Source organism: Hetaerina americana, unplaced genomic scaffold (assembly GCF_022747635.1).
Source record: "Hetaerina americana unplaced genomic scaffold, ioHetAmer1.1.p SCAF_31, whole genome shotgun sequence".
Lineage (NCBI taxonomy): Eukaryota > Metazoa > Arthropoda > Insecta > Odonata > Calopterygidae > Hetaerina > Hetaerina americana.
The window spans coordinates 4773143-4793338 of NW_027286886.1; the positions used below are offsets into that span (position 1 = coordinate 4773143).

Below are 20196 nucleotides of genomic sequence, written 5' to 3' on the forward strand. Positions count from 1 at the left end.
TAGTCTTCCAAGCCCCAGGAAATTCACATTTCTAGAGGTTGCCTCTTAAATGGTGAAGGCACTCAGCCGAACATCCAGCAGATTCGGATTCGATTCTCGAGAAAGGTGAATAATTTTTACTCTGTGAAATTTCTGAATTTCGATGCTAATTAGCGGATGACTCTTCTAAGGCAGCTGTCGTGGGATCTCCTTTAGTCCTTTGAATAAATCGCTACGACTCAAATGTAAAAAGGAAGAACTACAGCAGGGGCTTAAAAAGAAACAATTCGGACCAAGTTTCAACTTGACACCAGTACTTCATAGCATATTTTTTGAAGAAGCCACAAAAAGGAGTGTGCATTAAAGATATTATGTATTTTTGGAAAACATTAACAGTTGCCGTTTCGCTGAGGACACAGTAGCAACAGCAGAGAAGAGGGAAGATCCTCAGGTATTCATGAGCACTTTGGATCTAGTGCATAAGGCAATAAAGTTGAAATCAGTCGAAAGAGAACTCAAATGTTATCATACATGTATAGAAAGGAGAAGTTGGATACCATACTCATCACTTGTGGAGGAGGTACGTTTATTTATTTAACGATTTTATTGGGGCGAGATTGAGACTTCATGGTCCCTTCTTCCACCTAACCCCTGTATATTACATTGGAGACAATCGCAAACACCAAAGCCCTAGGTGGAGGATAATCTTCCTAAGTGGGAATCGAACCCGCAACCTCTGAATTGGTCGGCGAGGTACTTTGACCGACATTATGCAAAGAATACCGTAGCTATGAAGATATGCATTTAAAGTATGCAGCTACGCTTGAAAAATCACTTACTAAGAAGGAAGCAAATGCTGAAATACTTGATTGCAATATGTTACCAGGTCGCATGGTCCACCAGAAAAATGGGCCAGAGAAAAAGATGGACCTTCAAGGCCTGGTGTCGGAAGCGAGTTCCAAAGGAAAATGTGCCGATATTGCGAGAATAGAGGATAAGACTAGGGGATTGGAGAAAATACGAAGGGGAATAATAAGAAAAAGAATATCCAGTTGGATTGAGTAATGCTGAGGCACGACGGATTTCTTTAGGCGCAATTGCGGGTAAATGAAAAAAAAAGACAAGTAAGGTAAGCCGACGAGGAAACGTGTAAAATGTAATAATAATTAGGGGGAAAGGAAGTCATATTAAATAGGAAGGAGTTGAGGATGATCTAATCTTAGAATCGAAAGCACTAATATACGATTGGGAATGAAACGAAAGCAGAATAATTTAATGCCTGTTTGAAATACGTGCACGACAGAGCCGGTGGCGAATGCTGGAGATTTTTTATAAGAGACATTTATCTGTTGCTCCCTCCCCTTCTCTTTCTTTTAAAATGGACTCGTCAGTTTCAGTTTGAGCCTCGGAAAAACACCTAAACCCAGTATTTAATAGGAAGGCGCAAGACATTTCGACAATCCCTCTAAAATCCCCCTAGAAAATTTTTCAACCCCTAGGTAAGTGAAAAATGTTTCCAAATAAATCTTTCTCCGCAAATTAAAAGATATAGTTTTGGGGAAACTTGAATTTGATTGGAGAATAGTTGGAAAGATTGAGCAGATGCCAGTGTTTTTTCCACCCAGCCCTCAAAGATGTCAACTGACTGTTTTTTTAGCAGTTGGGGTGTGAGCCAAATGAAGTTAGACCCCATGGAAAATTAGTAGTTGGAACTATACCAAGGCCGAAATTGTTTCTTTTTGATGATCGGTTACCCTTTAGATTTTTTTCTGTGTTCCCTTAGCTGACCAAATGCAAACATGTCACGCTTACCTACCTAAAATTGGATCAATTATGTTGCTGCGAGCCATTTTGATGCTTTTCACTCTCCGTCTCTGCCTATCCTACGTATATTTTTTTTTGTTTTTGTCCACCTTTCAGCATTTGAATACTATGGTGAATCCAAAAAGTGTTTATTTTAAGAAATCCAGGCGGTCCATTAGGGCCATGAAATTTGAAGGATGTTCAGGCCAGACCGTTTCTCCTGGCAGCACATTCAAGATCCCTGGATCTCAGTTCTATCTGGGTTTTCCCAGGGCAGTTCTGACCATCGTATTCTTAGCTTTTTTTAGATGGCCGTAGAAATTATTGTGCAACACTCATCATATATTATCATGGTTGAAAAATCTGTTGAGAGCTATTGGAAATACTTCAGCTGCTGTGAGGTTATGGAGATCAAATAAATCGAGTGTTAGGTGAACGTTTGTTTGCTTCTCGCCTCTTTTGCCTAGCAGGTCAATTAAAAGTTTTGGGCTCATCACATTGAGTTTGAGATATTCCGGCGAGGTGTATTCTTCTAAAAGAATTAAAATTCTGAAATATTTTCAGAAGATAAAAAATGTTAACGTCTCCAGCAAGCTGAATTAAAAATATATTTTAATATTCTAGAAATTTACTGATTACATTTATAATTTCGGCTTGACTGCAAAAATCTGTTGAAGTTGAATTTGGGGAATATCTCAATAATCTAAATTGCTAGTTGTTTGCTCAAGGTAAAACAAAGCTTGTTGAAAGAATCCACTTTGTAAAACTAAATGGCCAAAGGCCAGGCGATAGCTTCAAATAACGCCCAAATTCAAATGCACGTATGAAATGAGTTTTAATCGGTAATGTGACTGTTTTTAGGTTTATCGTCGAATGAGTTTAGAGAAGCCATTTTATGAAATCTTATGAATGTGCTTATGTAATTATTGTAATATGAGTGAAAATTATGGTAACTGAGATCTTTCAAACTTAATGTTCATATCCTTGCATTGAAATTGAAATTCAGCACAGCAGTGTAAATAGCAACTAATGAGTGTTACAAGCTACAATAAAGTGTTCCTAGTTCCACTTTCATCTACTTTGCACTGTGGTTATGAAGTTAATGCACAAGGAACAAAGCCCGCTTAAATGACTATGCTCGTTTAAAAATTTATGTCGGTTGTATGATACCATCGTAAAATAATTTATGAAAAATTTTATGAGCTATATTTATAGTTAATATTTTTCGTTGGAGTACGATTTATTTTATAGTAGTCCCTTTCACCGCAAAAATCTTTGCCACAGTCATATGCGATAGCAAAGAACTTTTTGTCATAGACTGGCATATTAGCAGAATAAATAAGATCAGAAGTAGTCTTACGAACCAACTACCAGGGATATTTCTGAAACACCAGAATATTCTAGTCGAAAAAAAACCCACCGCGAGAAAATATTTCGAAAGAATTTGAGACTTGAATACCATTTGAAACTTGCCAGGAATGGTTTGATCTTTTGTCCTTATCCTAAATAATATTAATATTTTTATAATAATTCAGACATTTTTGAGAAATGCGCTGAACATTTTAAGAGTAGGACCACAACCATCAGATGGATTGTGGTGACTCATTGAATTGGATGGGCAGACGCGAAGCCGTTCCGTTCATGCCGTCATTTCGTGCAAAGGGTGAGCACTGGAGGACGGGATTCATCCACTAATTAAATTCAGCGCATTCGTCTCGAGAGTATTATAGCATCTTTTGAGTGCACGTGGGCCGCCTCGGAGTCAAAACATGCCACCTGAGGTGTATCGCAGTGGTCATTGGTCCCCGCACGTCTCGCAATTCTGCCTCACCTGGAAGGCAAAAACCTTTTGAAAACATTTTCCTCGCAACGAGTGTCGACGGAGGGAGAGTGCGATGAATGCAAGAGCATTTGGCAGCGTTCCTTTGTCATCCCCCTTTGTCTCATCAACAAAACCTCGTCAAGGGGGACTCTCAGAGCCCGCTTTTCCCTATTCCTCGAGGGATACGGAAATGCGAGTGAGGGAAGAGCTAGTTCCTGGCATAGGGTCGATTATGACTTCGAAGTGTGAGTCACCAACGACTACATTTCAGCGGACCTGAAGACAAAAACTATTTGGACCGAGTGGACCTGTGTCGTCAATGGACGCCGCGGAAAATACGACTGCCCCAAATGCACGTTTTAAATGATAGCAAGGAGTATTTTCCTCCAGGGTAACCTTTCAGCTTTAAACTAAGAACAGGGTCCACTATAAAAGTAATGCGCATTCTCTGGGAAAAATATATTTATTGATCGTACTTGTGCAAATGCTTAAAGCTCTTCAACATACTCACCCTCTGCATCAATACACTTTCGGAACCGTGTCTACCACGTACCCTGGAAGTCACCCTGGAACTTCTCGACGGGAATGTCTCTCAGTAACGCTGTAACATGGTTTTGAATGTTTTCCACGGTCTCCCAATTCTTTCCTTTCAGCTCTCTCTTCAGTCGGGGAAACAAAATAAAGTCGCATGGGGCGGAGTCGGGACTGTAAGGGGGCTGGGGGACCACCGGTGTGGTGCTCTGAGCCAGGAAGCTGGTAACGATGAAGCACCTGTATCTGAGGGCATGTGGCTGGGCGCTCCATCGCGCCTTGCTACAAAGTCGAAAAACACACTTCACGCGAAGGCACGTCTTTCCGCTTAAACTGCTCGGAGCAAACTAGCAATCGGCTACGTTGAAAGGGCAGACCCTACGCCACATTTCCCCACTGATTTTACCGCGCTGCCATGGATACTTGCGTCACAAAAAAATCACGTGCATCACTTTCATAATGGTCCATGTGTAACACATTCCGAATCGTTTTGAGGTAATTTGATGAGAAATGCATTTTTGTCACTATAGTGACCTAGTTAGTTTTTTTTAATTTGAAGCAGATTCAGCACAATGATAGAAAAAGTGATACTCATCAACCATATTCGAAGGTAAATTCATCATAATATTATTAAGCAAATAATTGACAGTTATGAAGTACATTAGGTTTTCGTTGTATTCAATAACTGCTACTAAGATTTTTGTTTCCTTTTAAATCAAACGGCTGAAATATTTGCTGCGAAAATATTTGGAAAGACATTTTACGTTTTGTACAGGTACATCATATACACGTTTTTTTCTGACGTCCAATTTGATGGAATTTTAAATTAAACTTAATTTTTCAATTTGATTGATTCTTTTTAAGAATCCAGATGTCGGAGGGCCGGATGATTGGGAGTAAGGTATTAGCGGCGACGCGGAGCTGTTTCTCTTGGATCTTCTCCAGCACACTCGAAAAACAGGAATAAACCCTCATCACACGGCCACTTAAAGAGGCAAAGGAAATAATTACTTCACCTTATCCATAAATTATGTAACTATGAATACTCACCGGAGAACCAGTGTAAAATACAGAAATTTCCAAAACCACTTCATGGAACTCTCTCATTCTTCGCTGATTTAAGGAACCCCTTATGTTTTTAGTGAAATGGAGCTACCATGCATCTAACTTGAATACATTTTTCTTCTCCCCAAGACAATTTTTGTCACTTAAAATTCTTTTCCGAGCGGGTTGTTGACACGCCCGCCTACAATCTGGGTCCTATCACTAAATATTGCCTGCCATTGTGCGTACTTTAATAATACATAGTATATGACCCCTAGTCAACCTTCGGGTTGATAGCTGTGGTTGTTAAATAAATATTACCCATTAATTGGACCGTCTGCTTTTTGGAATGCTTGTGATTTTTGTCTCATATTGAATTTAAAACTGTTTTGACATTTGATATGTTTGTTGTCATCCCCCCAGCAAAACCCAAAAAGCCATGAATGACTCATTGTACATAGTCCACCGTTGATACCTGATTTGCAAATGAAATACATTTCAAAGAACAAGATTAATTAAGGACAGGGAAATGTTGAAAAGATCTAGAGAAGTTGATTCCATGTGTTTTCAAGGGACCTTTTGTGATATACTAGGGAGTCCTATTGTATTTAAAGCCATTTCAGTGAGATACATCATCTTTATCGTTTATACCAGTATTTCGTGATTTTTTTATTTAAAATTCCTTTTAACCATAAACACATACCTTGTGCCTCCCCACAGCTCCATTTAGAGGCCAATTCAAATGAAATGAAAAAATGTGTACTCAGTAAACAGTTAAATGGAAAAGTAAAACTGACGGCTAATAGAGGAATAGTAATTTGGTATAACAATAAAAAATTTAATATCGCACTAGTTTCATTTACTGGTTTAAAAATATTATCGGAGAGCAAACCCTCGCTGCCAGTTCTTCCAGAATTGTAGGATAAGAAATGAATTCAAATTAAATAAAATTGAATTTTTTAATTTGTTTGCATTCCAACTTAGTTTATATTTTTTCGGACAACTGTTAAGACATAATTTCAACTTGGAGTCGCGACGTGCGGTTTCTAAATCATTTACATCTACATAATACCCCGCAAGCCGCCGCTAGGGCGTGTGGCGGGGGGTGTTAGGTCACCACCCATAAAAGGGAACAAGGGTTTGAGTGTCACTTGTTATGATAACACTTCTTCCCAACCTCACGTTCAAAATATCATAAATTTTATCAAATGAAATAAATTATTCCATTAATATTTATATGTCATCTTTAATCACTTTAATGAATAACCAGCTGCCTTCCACTCCTGTTAGTAAATCTTCGCGGTTGTCTGGAACATGGCTTGATATGGGGTGATAATGCTTAATGAAATTGGTAAAATTATTCACCTTTGCTTGGAAACTCAGCGCTTGTGTTTTTGCGGCGCATTAAATGACTTGTTGGACGTATTTTATTTGTTTCTGCATCTTAAATCCAATTTATGCAGAGTTGCTCTGTCTCATGCACTATATGCTAGGCCGCTCGCATTAGCTTGACCGATGACATCATGCGAGAGGAGGAAACATTGAGGAGAAGGGAGTTAGTTCGTGAGGGGAAGTGCAAACAAGACTACATATATGACATTGGTTCGGGCAAGTCCAAGTTTAGAATGCGTAGCGTCGATGGAAGTGCATTTGGTAGGCATGCGTAAGCAGATGTAAACAAGCTCGCCCATTCCGGTGGAGTTGAGTAAACCGGTCCACTCTTTGTTCATTAAGCTACGAATCAGCTCGTTAATGTCTTTCATCCGAGTAAGTGCCTGTCTATTCGCCCTATTACCCTTCACAGTTGAGGGCTAGTCCCACCTGCGCACTAAGCTGCTGGAGTGTCGGACGTCTTATCCTGAACGGAATGTAAATCCCAATGCATGCGCTGCCCAATCATACATCCCATTGGCCGTCGGGGATGGGGGGGTGTTGAGGCTGGAGGATGGGAATGACTCAATCGGGAGTGTCGTCGCGTGAGGGGGTGGGTGGGTGGGAGCGCCCGAGGGCCTGGAATAGAGGAGCGCGCGGGCAGGGGGCCAGGCACGTGGCGGCGGTGGCGCAAGGCCGTCTGCCCCCTCCGCTCGAAGAGCCTTCGGTGGACCACTCGCGGGGACGCGCCGCAGCTCAACAGAACGCCGTCATCAATTCAGTCTTCTGAGGATGAACCTGAGGTGGCTAGGGATGGCCGAGAGTGGAACAATCAGCACTGTACTCGCTATCGGTATATCTCTAAATTATCGTCTTTCCTGATGCTTATATCGCAAAAACTAGATGCATGGAGGAATCGAGAAAATGTTTGTCCTTTGGCTATGCTTATCACTTTGAAAATGTTGTGTGTTGCTGTAGAAAGACGGGTTTTGCTTGTTGGACTGGGTGAAGATACACATACCTTCAATCATTTATTCTCGTAAATACTCGAAATCAATTATTTCAACCCTTGAAAACGAAAGCCATAATCGATAGACGGTATCTGAAAAAGTTATGCTTAGTATTTCCGAGTCTTAGAAATGCATCTTGGGCAATATATTTTTGAAACTAAGTTAGCCTACAGTTAGATAGGCATTAAAGGTTTGAGGATTGCAGTTTGTAAACAAATTTGAAAGAATTTTTATTAAAATATATATGTCCACTCCTGTAAGTCAATTAACACCCATTGTATGAAGTATTTAAAAATAATTATATGCATTATTTTAAACAACTAGCGAAGGAATTTTAGAGATAATATATGGTACGTAAAATAATTCTTAATAATAAACAGCGATTCTCTTATGTCCCATGACTGGAATTACAGAATTGCTGCAGAGTCATAGTCCATTTTGTTTTAAATGATACCATTATAAATAAACAAATAAAATTATCAGAATAATAGAATTTTGCTAACTCTGATAACTAATCATTGTGAATAAACAATATGGATATAATATAACCGAACCATTGAACACCTTATCTATATCTAGGTGAGGTTTATTCAATTCTTTGCATTTCATGGAAAATTATGTTAATATTGGGTGGTAAAATAGTATGTACAAGTACAACATTGATTGAATATTAAATTATTGCAATTTTTCGTCGATGGTATCGAATAATTTTATATGCGATGCATAAGATACCGGTATTTATGTACTACGTATCGGAGAGAGTAAAATACTGATAGATTTCAGTAAATTTTAAAAAACGTAGAGATGTACGAGGCATATCGGTACATTTTGGACATTACTAGTTGAAACACTTACGTATTTCTTCCCTGTCGCCGGCCGACAGGAATCGGAGACATTGGCCAGCAGAATTGCCGTTCGTTAAATACCCGTCGACCGTCGGGGTCTCTCCATTTCCCGCATTTCCAATTCCTTGGTCATAGAATTTGGGTCATGCACTGCTCCCCCATCTGAATGCATCCGGAACGTCCTCGGACGGCTAATGGTGCGAAGTCGTATTGGTTCCCACACAATGTGTCGGGACTGCGCGGTTTGGGTAGAGTCGCCTAGCATTGAAAGAAGACAGGGACGCCAAAATTCCAATTTGTACGAAGCAGTTACAATTCGTAAAATGATTTTGATAGTGCGTTATTGTTTTTCGTGTATTATGGTTTAATTTTTTCATGCTTGTAGATTTCTTTCTGATGCTTAAATTAGCATCACCAAATCTTACAATTTTTGTTTCATATCATTCAAACTATTAGTAGTACTCCAAAGGAAAATAACTCTGTAATCACTTAACAGAATATTTGTTTGTTTTAATTGCTTTCGAGAGGCGAATGAAAATATATGGAATCCTTATTTCCACATGTTACCCTACAAGCCACCGCTTGGGTGTATGGCAGGGCCTAATTACACAACAGGCATATAACATCAATAATTTAGTATTTCTTGATTTCTAATTACAATTTCTGTGCAAACTAATTTAGATCTTGATATACATATAAGGGAAATATGCAACAAATAGGCATATCCTAGGTAAATACACTGCGGTATCCAAGGGAGATATATTTCTCGACACATATGAGAGGCGCTGTTAGTGACAAGTAGGACAATAACTCGGGTTAGATAAAATAAGTACTACACTCTAGGTAACTTAGAATAAAAAAGAAATCAACTTTTCCCGCCTAGCGTAGTCAGGCACAACTATTCTGATCCCTTATTGCCTATGGGAGAAACGCCATCTTAAATCCTTCAGCCCTATTCTTGATCTGTCTTTCTATTCATGGCCTCTCAAACCCTCGTACAATGGAAATAGTGAGACATTTTTAAAGTCATCGCTAAAGAAACATGCCTTCAATTTATTCAAGAGATTTAATCTGTAATTTCACCTTCTCTTCCTACTAATTTTCGATGTATTTTCTCTTATAAATAGACACTACTCAGATAATCATAATAAAGGTTTAGATATCTATCACCTCTACGCTGAATGCGATCCAATTCGACAATCAATCCAATTTCATGAGGATTCCGGATGGTATCAATGTAGTTTAAATGAGGCCAAATAAGTGAAATATAATATTGCTCTTGTATTCATTTCTATCTTTGACTCTCATTTAATCTAAAGCTTAATTACTTCCTAAAGAGGACTTTAGCGACCCTCTATTTGACCTACACTCCAATCTAAAAAAAACCCTACTGTGCTCACATATCGCTCGCGTGTTCACAAATAAATTTGAAATTATTTTCTTTCTCATTTCATCAAGATTCGACCCCAATTTTCCAGTATTTCACATGAATCAAAGTTATTGGGAGTCCAAAGCAGGATAAAGAAAACATGGTATCCTTATTCTTTCATATGCTGTTTGGACATCATCAAATACGAAAAATATTGAAAATTTAATTGGCGCAATCCAATAATTGTCGTGCATGGTTCATCCGAGTATTGAAATTATTTAGTTAACATGAACATTTTGGTTGAGCGGCATGGTAGAGTGGTGAGTAGAGCGTTCCGCTGCTGACCGAAATTCCCGGGTTTAAAAGCGAACGACGCCTCGGAGCGCTCCCAGTAAAACCCGTGGTTTACAATTTTTTGTCGGACAGAAAATTCCCTGGAGTGTATTTTGCAAGCCGTTGCACTTAATGTGAAGTGAACTCTACCCTTCTCCTTACACCGATCTTTTCGTCGACAATTAATACCTTTTAAACTATCGTCTATTGCTCTTAATTCATACGAATCACCTTCAAGGTCATTCCCGAAAGTAGCATGACTTATTGTACATACAAAATGGTCATTCGATAGCATTATTATCCGGATATGATTGATGGCCGGATCCCTCAATGCACTCACTCAGTTGTAATCCCCCATTCTTCCTTATTTTGATGACGTAATTTCCTTTGAACCGAAAGCTCTCCGTATTTAAACGCTCCCAAATATTTGCAAAAGTAAAATTCCCTCAGCTCTGCTAAAGGTTTTTCTGCAATAGAGCATTGTTTCCTGCCGCCCTTGTTCTTTGACCTTACTCTTGTCTAGTTTTTCTCATTAGAAGGCAATTGCTGAATAAGTTGAACTTGAATAATCTTCGTTCACAGAGGACGTAACGCCTTAAATCAGTTGTGGCCTTATTCATCGAGAAGTGTGTCTGTCTGATTTCACTCATGGACCACCTTCTATTACATGATTCCTGCCCGCGCAGGAATTATGCAGAGGGCGGATCGTGAGTGATCCCGTGGGCGCAGATTGATGGAACTATCGAAATCCTACCACCACACGTGAAGAGGAAAGATACGAACGACATTTTTCATATTTCGGTGGGACGGAGGGTGCGATGCTGCTCTCCCCGAAGCTCTCCATTAACAGGAACTCGATCCCCCACTAAAAGAATGAGAGATGACTGAGTAGCAGCAGTTAGAAGCACATTGGCTTACAGCAACGGACGAGGAAGGAAAATATTGATCGAGTGTCTTTTCGGTCTTGGGTGGACTTCATTTTTTCTTCCTTCCCCATTTGGAAAGTGGCATCTGGCGCTAAAGACGTTCCATGAGCTATTTATAGAATATTTTTGACTTTCATTTTAGTTGAATGAATGCCAATAGATCTCAATCACAGTCAGAAATGAAACAGTGAAAGTAGATGCTATTCTTTTGAATGTCCTTACAAAACTTCGGTCGGCTTAAAAGTCGATTTCTTTCGAGTGTCTCTCTTTCACCGTGCGCAGAGAAAGTTTTTTGTGTATGTTTAGCAATTGATGACCGATGTTAAGTAATGCTGAGTCCGGGCGAAGGTTGGTTGGGTGACCTCCATACCTTGATCGTGGTGCTTTTTTCCCGTGTGCATTTGACAGGCAGCTAAAACATGGATTGGCAAAATGAACCAATATTCATGGGGGTTCTGTCGAAGGTCACGTCAAACTAGCAATAAAATTTTCAGCAATTACAAACGAAAATCTATGCTATTATCGTGATTCCGTGTGACTTTCCTTAGTTGCCGATGTCATTCTTATTTAATGCCATAAGTATTAGTACCAGGATTTGGGTTGGTATGGAAGCTATGGATCTAACCAAAGATGATATAAGATCATAGGCTTTATAAATTGTGAGAATGCAAGTACTCGTAGAAGTTACGATTAATTGAGGAAGGAAATAGTGCGGGGTGAACAAAAGGAAGTTTTCGTGTTCCGTAGAAGCTTATAGCCGCTAGTAACTGTCCAAGCTCTACCTTTAATAGCAAGAATACGTTTAGTTAATGAGACGAGGTGATTCTAAAATATAAGGGTAAAGATGTATTGAATAATGTTTGCGTCATTAAAAATATTTACCCGGCACAACAGTTTTCAGGAGCCGTTCAAAAATGCCTCCGCACGGTGGAATATCGGTGCCTATTGCCTCTCTTCTTTTACAACTTCACAATACCCTGCAAGTCGTCTTTGGGGCGTGTGGCGGGGATTTTTAGGGCACTAGCCATTACATTTTTTTTTAAGATACAATACAATGAAGACGGCCGGCTCGAGTTAAAATATTTAAATCTCGGTTCGTGTTAAAATATTTTAGCGGCAGTGTCAACATGGGAGTTTTACGCCCTATTTCTTTTTAGAGAGAACAATTTGGGGGGAGCTTTGGGTGTGCGGGGAAAAAGCTTGTAAATAAGGGCACTATATATAGCACCATAAGACTGAACTCGGGAATCTGATGCGATTTTTATTTCAGCACGCTTTATTCTCCTATGTTCTCTGCCTCGGTTAGTTTCACTGCTTTATTCATTTACGCGAAGGTGCGCCTAGCTCTATGCAATTTGGCGGAAAATGAAAAGCCACGTCTCACGTTTAAGCGTAACGAGTAAGTTACACGTGAGAACCAAACGTAAAATCAGGAAGGAACTCAATGTCAGGGTTATTAAAACCAGCCTGGCATTTTCAAAATTAAAAACGGATGTAGTAATCGTATATTTTCTCACATGGCAATCCACTGAGTCTATTTCGCTGGAACGTGCCGGAGATGTGTCCAGAGAAAGTGAAAGGAAATTCGCTCAACCTTCCTTACCCTGTACGACAAAAGGTGCCAGATCAACGGGATATCGTTTTTACTACTTCTCCGCAAAATGTTATTTATTTGAATAAAATTCTTAGTATTAATTATTTCACCCAAGCTTTAAATAACGAGGACTGCGGTGTCATCGCTTAGGGTTCTTCATATGATTAAGACGTATGATCTAGAGATAAGTTGATATGATTCATTAATCTAATGTGGCATAGGAAACGATAATTTTTGCGCACACTTCACTTACATCTACATCTACCAAATACCCGGCAAGCACCGCAAGGGCGCGTGGCGGGGACGATAGGACAGCACCCGTAAAACAGAATAAAACCTCAAGTAAAAAAAACAAGAGGATACCAGTTCACACACAACGAGACGTACGATACATATACGACGTCGTATATATTCATTAAAAACCTATTTTAACGTACACACATACAAATGCATAGATTAGCTACTAATATGCACATGCACCTACGAATGTACCAGTTTAATTAAAAATTGGCAATTTTCCACAAAATAAAATTTATTTCGCCCGGTTTCAATGTAACAACATTATCATCAGGTGATATAAACCTGATGATGATGTTACATTGAAACCGGTCGTAATAAATTTTATTTTGTGGGAAATTGCCAATTTTTAATTAATCATGATATCCCACCATGTCACGCCTGAAACGTCTCTTTTTATAAGTACCAGTTGTCAAAAGAGTGATTAATCTTGTCTTATAATCTCTTTACTATTTCTATTTTGGCTTTGATTTCTAACCACTAATATTCTTGATTGTCCGAGGAAAGAACGAATATTTTGTGTCTATCTATAATGTATCTATCTCCCTTATCTTATCGCTGTGATCTAACTTACCCTAACTGTGTGGGGCCATGATAATTCCCTTTGTGTCATAGTTAAACTCGTGTATTTTGTACCTTACTGAAAGTCTCGCTTGCTCTCTTCGCATCTCAAGTGGCTCCCAGTCCTATTCCCGTATAAGGTACGCCTTGCTCGTCTTCTTATCTTGACAATTTATGAATAATTAGACCGATTTTTGTGGAACTTTATCTAACTAATTTTTCAACGCTTTCTCCCCAGGATCCAAGATACTTAAGGCGTATTCCAAATGATGCCTAACTAGAGCGAACTAACACCTATTTTTTACTTTCTCATTACATTTCCCATCTCCCCGTTTAATGAAGCCGAGTTTCTTTAAATATTGCCCTGCCATGATGTCCCCATGAAAGGCGTGTTGTTGGAACGTGTAACACACTTGCGGTTTGTTACATATTTTGTCATATTAATGTTTGAATACACCATAACTCCAAATTATTAATCAATAACATATATTTTCCGTTTACATTCCTTTATACAATTAGTTGTTCATGTTGATACATTTTGGGAGATGCATATAGCTGCTCTTTTTTCTTGTGTCCTTCACCTGTCGAAATATTTGAGTTAATACGTCAGCAGTGGAGAGACCCCTCCTTGCTTGACACGAGGCGAGGATCCTTGCATCATTGGTTGCCTTTTGAGAAACAGGAAGAATGTTTTCTTCGTTCCTTTGGGCGTTCACCGACGAAAGCTCATTAGTGATCTGACATCCTGTTTTTTATTTCCCGCAAATAATTCCTATCACTCACTCTGTAAGAGTCCTAGTCAGCTGTAAATATAATTTTCCATTAATAAGGCACTCGTTATTCCTTCTTATAGCCTTTGGTATGCTGAGAAAAGATTTGGTATGCAAAGAATGGATTTTCCAGGAACGTTCTGAGCAGAAAATTTCTATACCTAGATATAGAACTAGAAATTTTATGTTCAGCATAAAACGTTTTAGAGCATAGAGAATAAAAATTTGTGATACTTGATGTCTTCTCTGACTATTACTGGTGAAATTATTTTTTGAAAGCTGTGCTTAGCTCTAAGTTTAATTTTGAGATAATTTATGACTCGATTTATCTATTCTGAAATCTATGCTATTTATTTTCAGTATCGAACAGTCCTGATTCCACCCAAGCCAGATATCAATGGGACATGTAAGTGTGCTTCAACTCTCTATTTTAATTATTCCCGTTCGTTGATAATGTGTAGCTTAAGTATAGTATAATGGTAATATCAGCTAAGGCCACTTAACATTGTTTTAAAAATATTAATTTGTATCCAAAGCATTAAGGCATTCATTGGGTGTATATATGTCGAAGTATGCTTAACGTTCACAAGAAATATAATTGGTAAACACTTTTTCTCTGATCTTCGCCTTTGGTTATGCCATAAACGAAAGTTTGGTTTAAAGGATGTGGCAGAACTAAACGAAGGTACTCGCTGTATCTGCTCTTGTCAGCAACTCAATTTTGTGGCAGACAGTGCGCGTGCCTTGCTGTGCATTTTTTAATTGTTTACATGATAGCATTGCTAATTAAATCAAAACGGCTAACTCTAAGTATGTAGTTCATCTCTCAATGAATTTCGATGTTCCCGTTCTGAATTCCATTAAGAAAATATGAAAATGTTGGCAATTACTCTGATGAAATAATGTGAGCATAGGAAAACGTCCCGTTTCCTGAGCCGTCGCAAAGTGGGAAGAAAGAGCTTAAGGAAGATTATCATTAGAATATTAGTTGCGGATTGCAAAAACGATGTACCATTCTAATGAAGTTTTCACATTTTTTTGTTCCATGTAACGCAGTTTTTTTCTATAGAAGGGAACTCGGTTAGCATCCCTGGAGGAATAACGAGCCCGTAATACGCAAAAGATATAAAGTTTTCTTAAGGTTCATTTCCTGTTTTCACATTTTTTCGTGTTTTGGAATAGAAAGAGGTAATCATGTTTAACATTGCGGCCTCCTACTGAGCTAGATCAATTGCGTCCCCGAACCACTAATGTAACTCTTCTTTCTTTTTCCAAATTAAATTTTGGTCCTCTTCAAGCAACATAAATAAACCTGCATAAAACTGATATAAAATATGGAAGAAGGAAATCGCGCCTCGTATCAACCAGCATGCTAGAATGCAGGAAATTTTGCGGCCGACCTGCTCTAAAATTAAGGTTACAAATGCGGCATTCAATGACATTCGGTCCTGCTCAGTGGAGAGAATTTCATGAATCAAACAAAGTACGTTTTGTAGCACGAAGTTTTTTTTATATCATCAGGGACAAACGTAAGTTTATCCCTTTATGGTTTTGTTAAAATAGGTGCCTCTGAGAGCCGGGAGTCTGCTCTCCGAACGACTCCCGCTTCCATTGAAAATCGTTTCAAAACCGTATGCACCTCGGCAATATAACACCATGGTGTCGGTTTCGTCTATCGCACCAATTAAATCAACTCACCTGGATAATTTGAAGGCAGTCAAATCTCCGGGTAGAGGATTGGAGTCCAATTCCACTAGATTTTGCGTCAAAGTAATTTTCTCGCATTGTGATGTTTCTTGATACACTCGCCAAAATGCGGCAATTACCCGGATTTTACCATCTGGCTATTATGCTGCTCGTCATTTTGAGAGGCGGGAGTTAATTAATGAACTCTGAGATTGCATTTTGGCCTTATATTTCATTCAGAATACGCGTACATTGCCGCATGATACCAGGAGTGTTTCAAGGAGTGAAAAATTACGAAAGGGAGTAGACCTCCAGGCGTGGTAAAGATGTGTGTTAATTGCAAGAATGCCCCTTCACATACCAAATCACATGCTCATATACATATACATATGCATGATGATGCCAATTCACATACGTATCAGAAGATATGGGGTTAGAATATACGGGTAACAGGAAATAAATTGAACGATTTGGTGCATTAGAAATATTCCAATCGTGCTGACTTAGTTTTCACGCCAAGGTGGAATTCAACTTCCTCATTACATTAGAAAAATTTCAGGGTCAAGGTGTTCATATTTGTTCAGGATCATTAAATGATACCGAGAGTGAGCTTATGTAAAGAAGTACAGGGTGTGGAAGCTTGGGAAACTTGCTGATTTTGAAGGGGATTTGAATTCAAATCAGCGAATAATGCTGCCACACCCTGTAGTTATTCGGCTGTGTTAAAGTCTTCCTCAAACGTCTGCATGCCATTTACTTTATGATGTTTCAACTAAATTGTTTTATATTTTAGCCTAGAAACAAATTGTTACAAATATTACAAATTTAGATAATATTAACTAATTATTCCTGTTAAATATATGCACCATGTTGTAAAATGAAATATAAGCTCTCGCCCATTTCGAAGTACAAAATATTAAAATTGATTCCTTTCGTATTTTCTATTACTATTGATAGACATGCCACACAGGTTTTCTATAATGGTTACAATTTAAGCGCTATTATCAATATATTCATTAATATTCAGTTCTACCGTTCGCCCGCAATTTTGATCGAAAGTTTCTGATAGGTATATAATTTTCACATTCTGGCCGTTTAACTAGGCATGCTTGGCATTTGATAGTTGATAATAATCCAGCTCGAGGTTTATACGAACGTCTTGTGAAGAGAAGTGGTTAGTGATTCTTAGTGAGCCCACTCACTAAAAATCACTAACCAAGGATTGCCTAATAAATGAGTATAAGCAAAGAGAGACATGTCTTGCAATGCCTTCACGTTTTACTCATAGATGGCTTTTTTATCCAAATATGTTTAGTGAGAAAGTGGTATTTCGGCCAAATACCAGGACCGTTTTTCTGCAGCCTTTGAATTGTAGTACAAAAATTGGAGTGCCTACGACAACTATTTGACAAAAAGTTACCGCCATTCATAACTTTCGATCCCTAATAGACGTTCTGATGAGTCAATACCAGATAATTTCGTCGCCAAAGTGAAAAGCGTCTCATTATTTAGGATTTTAAATATCGCCAATCACTAGCGAATATGTTAATCCAATGAAATATTTTGCAAAGAAACTCAAGATTTTTGCTTTGGAAAAGTTACTGCATTCACTATTATACCAATACGGGGAAATTAAATACTGATTTCCAACGTAATGTATTGAATAGTTCCAACTTTTAAGTGTTAAAAATGAACGTGGTAAGAAACCTCAGCCACTACGTTGTATCTGAATGCAAATTATTGTTATTAAGTTGAAATTTTATTAATTGAAAAATGATAATGAACAGTTGGAAAAAGAACGGCCACGATTTTTTTCGCAAACGAGAATCAATGAGTTAAATACATGTATGTTCATGACTTAGTGGGATACGAAATACTAGCTATTGTAGGAACACATTGATGTAAAGTTGGTCCAGAAATGTCACAACAAACGCTTAAAAGTTTCGAGACTCGATCCTGGGTCGTCATCATGGGAGGCATATCAGTCTGTTCCAAGCCTATACCATTGATGCTTATCTGCATAATGACCCGCAAGGGCGTGTGGCGAGGGGTATTTGGTCACCACCCGTAAAAGGGAATAAAACCACACAAGGAACCAATAAATTCATGCAAATCTACATCCACAGAGGTGAATGCGATATTCATTCGAAAAAAATTGTAACTTACACGCATGCAAATACATATACTATCAACTGAAATACATGTCGAATATACTGAATGTTTACGCGACGTTTAATTTTGTTCTGACTTGTAATCGAATGTCTTTAATATTTCAATAGTGACTTAAGTTTCTTACTTTTATGAATCCTGATTGTCCAGGGAAAGAACGAGTATTAATATTTATCTGTACTGGAATCTATCTCTCTTATCTTATCTTTGTGGTCTGATCTATATAAATATTATGTGCACATAATAATTCCTTTGGTATCACTGTTAAACTCATTTGCTCTGAACCATTTTAAAAATCTAAGTCTTGCTTGTTCTCCTCGCGTCTCAAGTGGCTCCCTGCCTAATTCCCCTAAAAGGCCTTTCATACTTGTCTCCTTATTGTAACAATTTTTGACAAATCGTGCGGATTTTCTCTGGATCTCCTCTAATTATTTTTGCCAAACTTTCTCCCAATGATCCCAAATACTTGGGTCATGTTCCAAATGTGGCTTAGCTAGAGCGAAATAACGCATCTCTTTTACTCTCTCAATATATTTCCGTACCACCCGTTGAATGAAACCGAATTACTTCAAAGCGGATCCGCATTATATCCTAAAATGATGCCCCCATAAAAGGCTTGGTGTTAAAACTACACCCAAATATTTAACTTGTTCTGCCGTAGTTAAAACTGAATCCTTTATTTCATCATTTATGTCCTGCTTGTCACTGCCTTTGTTCCAAAATTTCAAAACTATATATTTTTCTATGTTAAGTATTAATCCACATTCCTTGTACGAATCTGATATTGTATCTCTAGAGAGTAGCTCGTAATCTGATGGGCCGCTTATGTCCCTGCATATTATCGTGTCGTCAGCAAATAACCTAAGGTTGCTACTAACGTGTGAGCTTAAGTCATAAATGTATATTAAGAATAGAAGCGGCTCCGTAGCACATCCTCGGGGGATGACTACTATTTGCTTGCGTTTTGACAACAAGTCTCTGATCCAATTTGTTATTTTCTCATTGATACCATAGCATTTAAGTTTGTGTAACAATTTATTGTGCGGGACTTAACTGAAAGATTCGTTGAAATATACTTTATTGAGAACTACGGCCTCAACTTGTATGTTGTTTTCTCACAAACTCGTGCTGGTTGTGGCTTAGTATATCCCTACTAAGGAGAAATCTCAAAATGTTACCGACAATAATGTGTTCTAATATTTTACAAGAGATCAATGATAATGAAATGGGTTGGTAATTGGTTGATCTCTGAATCACCACCTGTATAGATAGGAGCTATCTTCCAGTCGCGGGGCACTGAGCCTTCTTCTATCGAATGAATAACTGATCGTTGCACTTTTCCAATTGATAACTTTTTTTTTATTTATCAAGTGGAAAAGTGCTACGATCATTAATTCATTATGTTCGGCTTCCACCACATTACGACTGAAGCTACTCAATTTGTTCAGCTATCAATTTTAGAAAATTCTTTTCTAAAAACGGGGCAATATCTAAAGCTAAATCCTTCAATATTCTAGATAGGTACTACGTAGCTGATATTTTATTCCTTTTTTGTTGGGTGTTATTTCGCTCATGTGTTCTCTGGGTGGGTGTGAAACTCGTTTGGTGTGTTAGTATCTTTGTTGTCGACACTCTGGAAAAACTTGTTTAAAATGTTTAACTTTTTCACACTATCAGTAATGAGTTCGCCGCTTTTCATCTTCAAAGAATACACACTTTCTTTACCCTGTATTTCGCTAACGTAAGATCGGAATGACTTTGGATTTTCCTCAAGAAAGTCACATGGCATTTTAGATTTGAAGGAGTGTAAGGCTTTGCGCAAGATGCTTTTCGTTTTACCACGAAATTCTTTTAGTTTCTGTTAAGATATATTAATATAAACTATATGGTCACTTTTTAAACTCTTTAAAATCTGATTGTAGCTATTTTTGCCTTCTTTATGCCGATTTGGCTTCTTCTTTGTTCCATCTAGGTTCTTTACTGTTGCATTTAAGTTTTGATAGAATTTATGCCTTCAATTTTTGCGTATAATATTTAAGAAATATTTCCAACTGTTCTCTGAATCGGCTGTCAGGAGTTTTTTCTT

At 38.2% G+C, this 20196-nt stretch overlaps 1 protein-coding gene across 1 annotated transcript in view; it reads left to right on the forward strand.

Moving 5' to 3' along the window:
* Window positions 1-20196, forward strand: part of Eaat1 (Excitatory amino acid transporter 1) — a 214814-nt gene that overhangs the window by 159467 nt on the left and 35151 nt on the right. The window contains exon 4 of the mRNA XM_071589013.1: window positions 14616-14661. Within this exon, the coding sequence (XP_071445114.1) occupies window positions 14616-14661 (46 nt within the window). The remainder of the gene's footprint in view (window positions 1-14615; window positions 14662-20196) is intronic.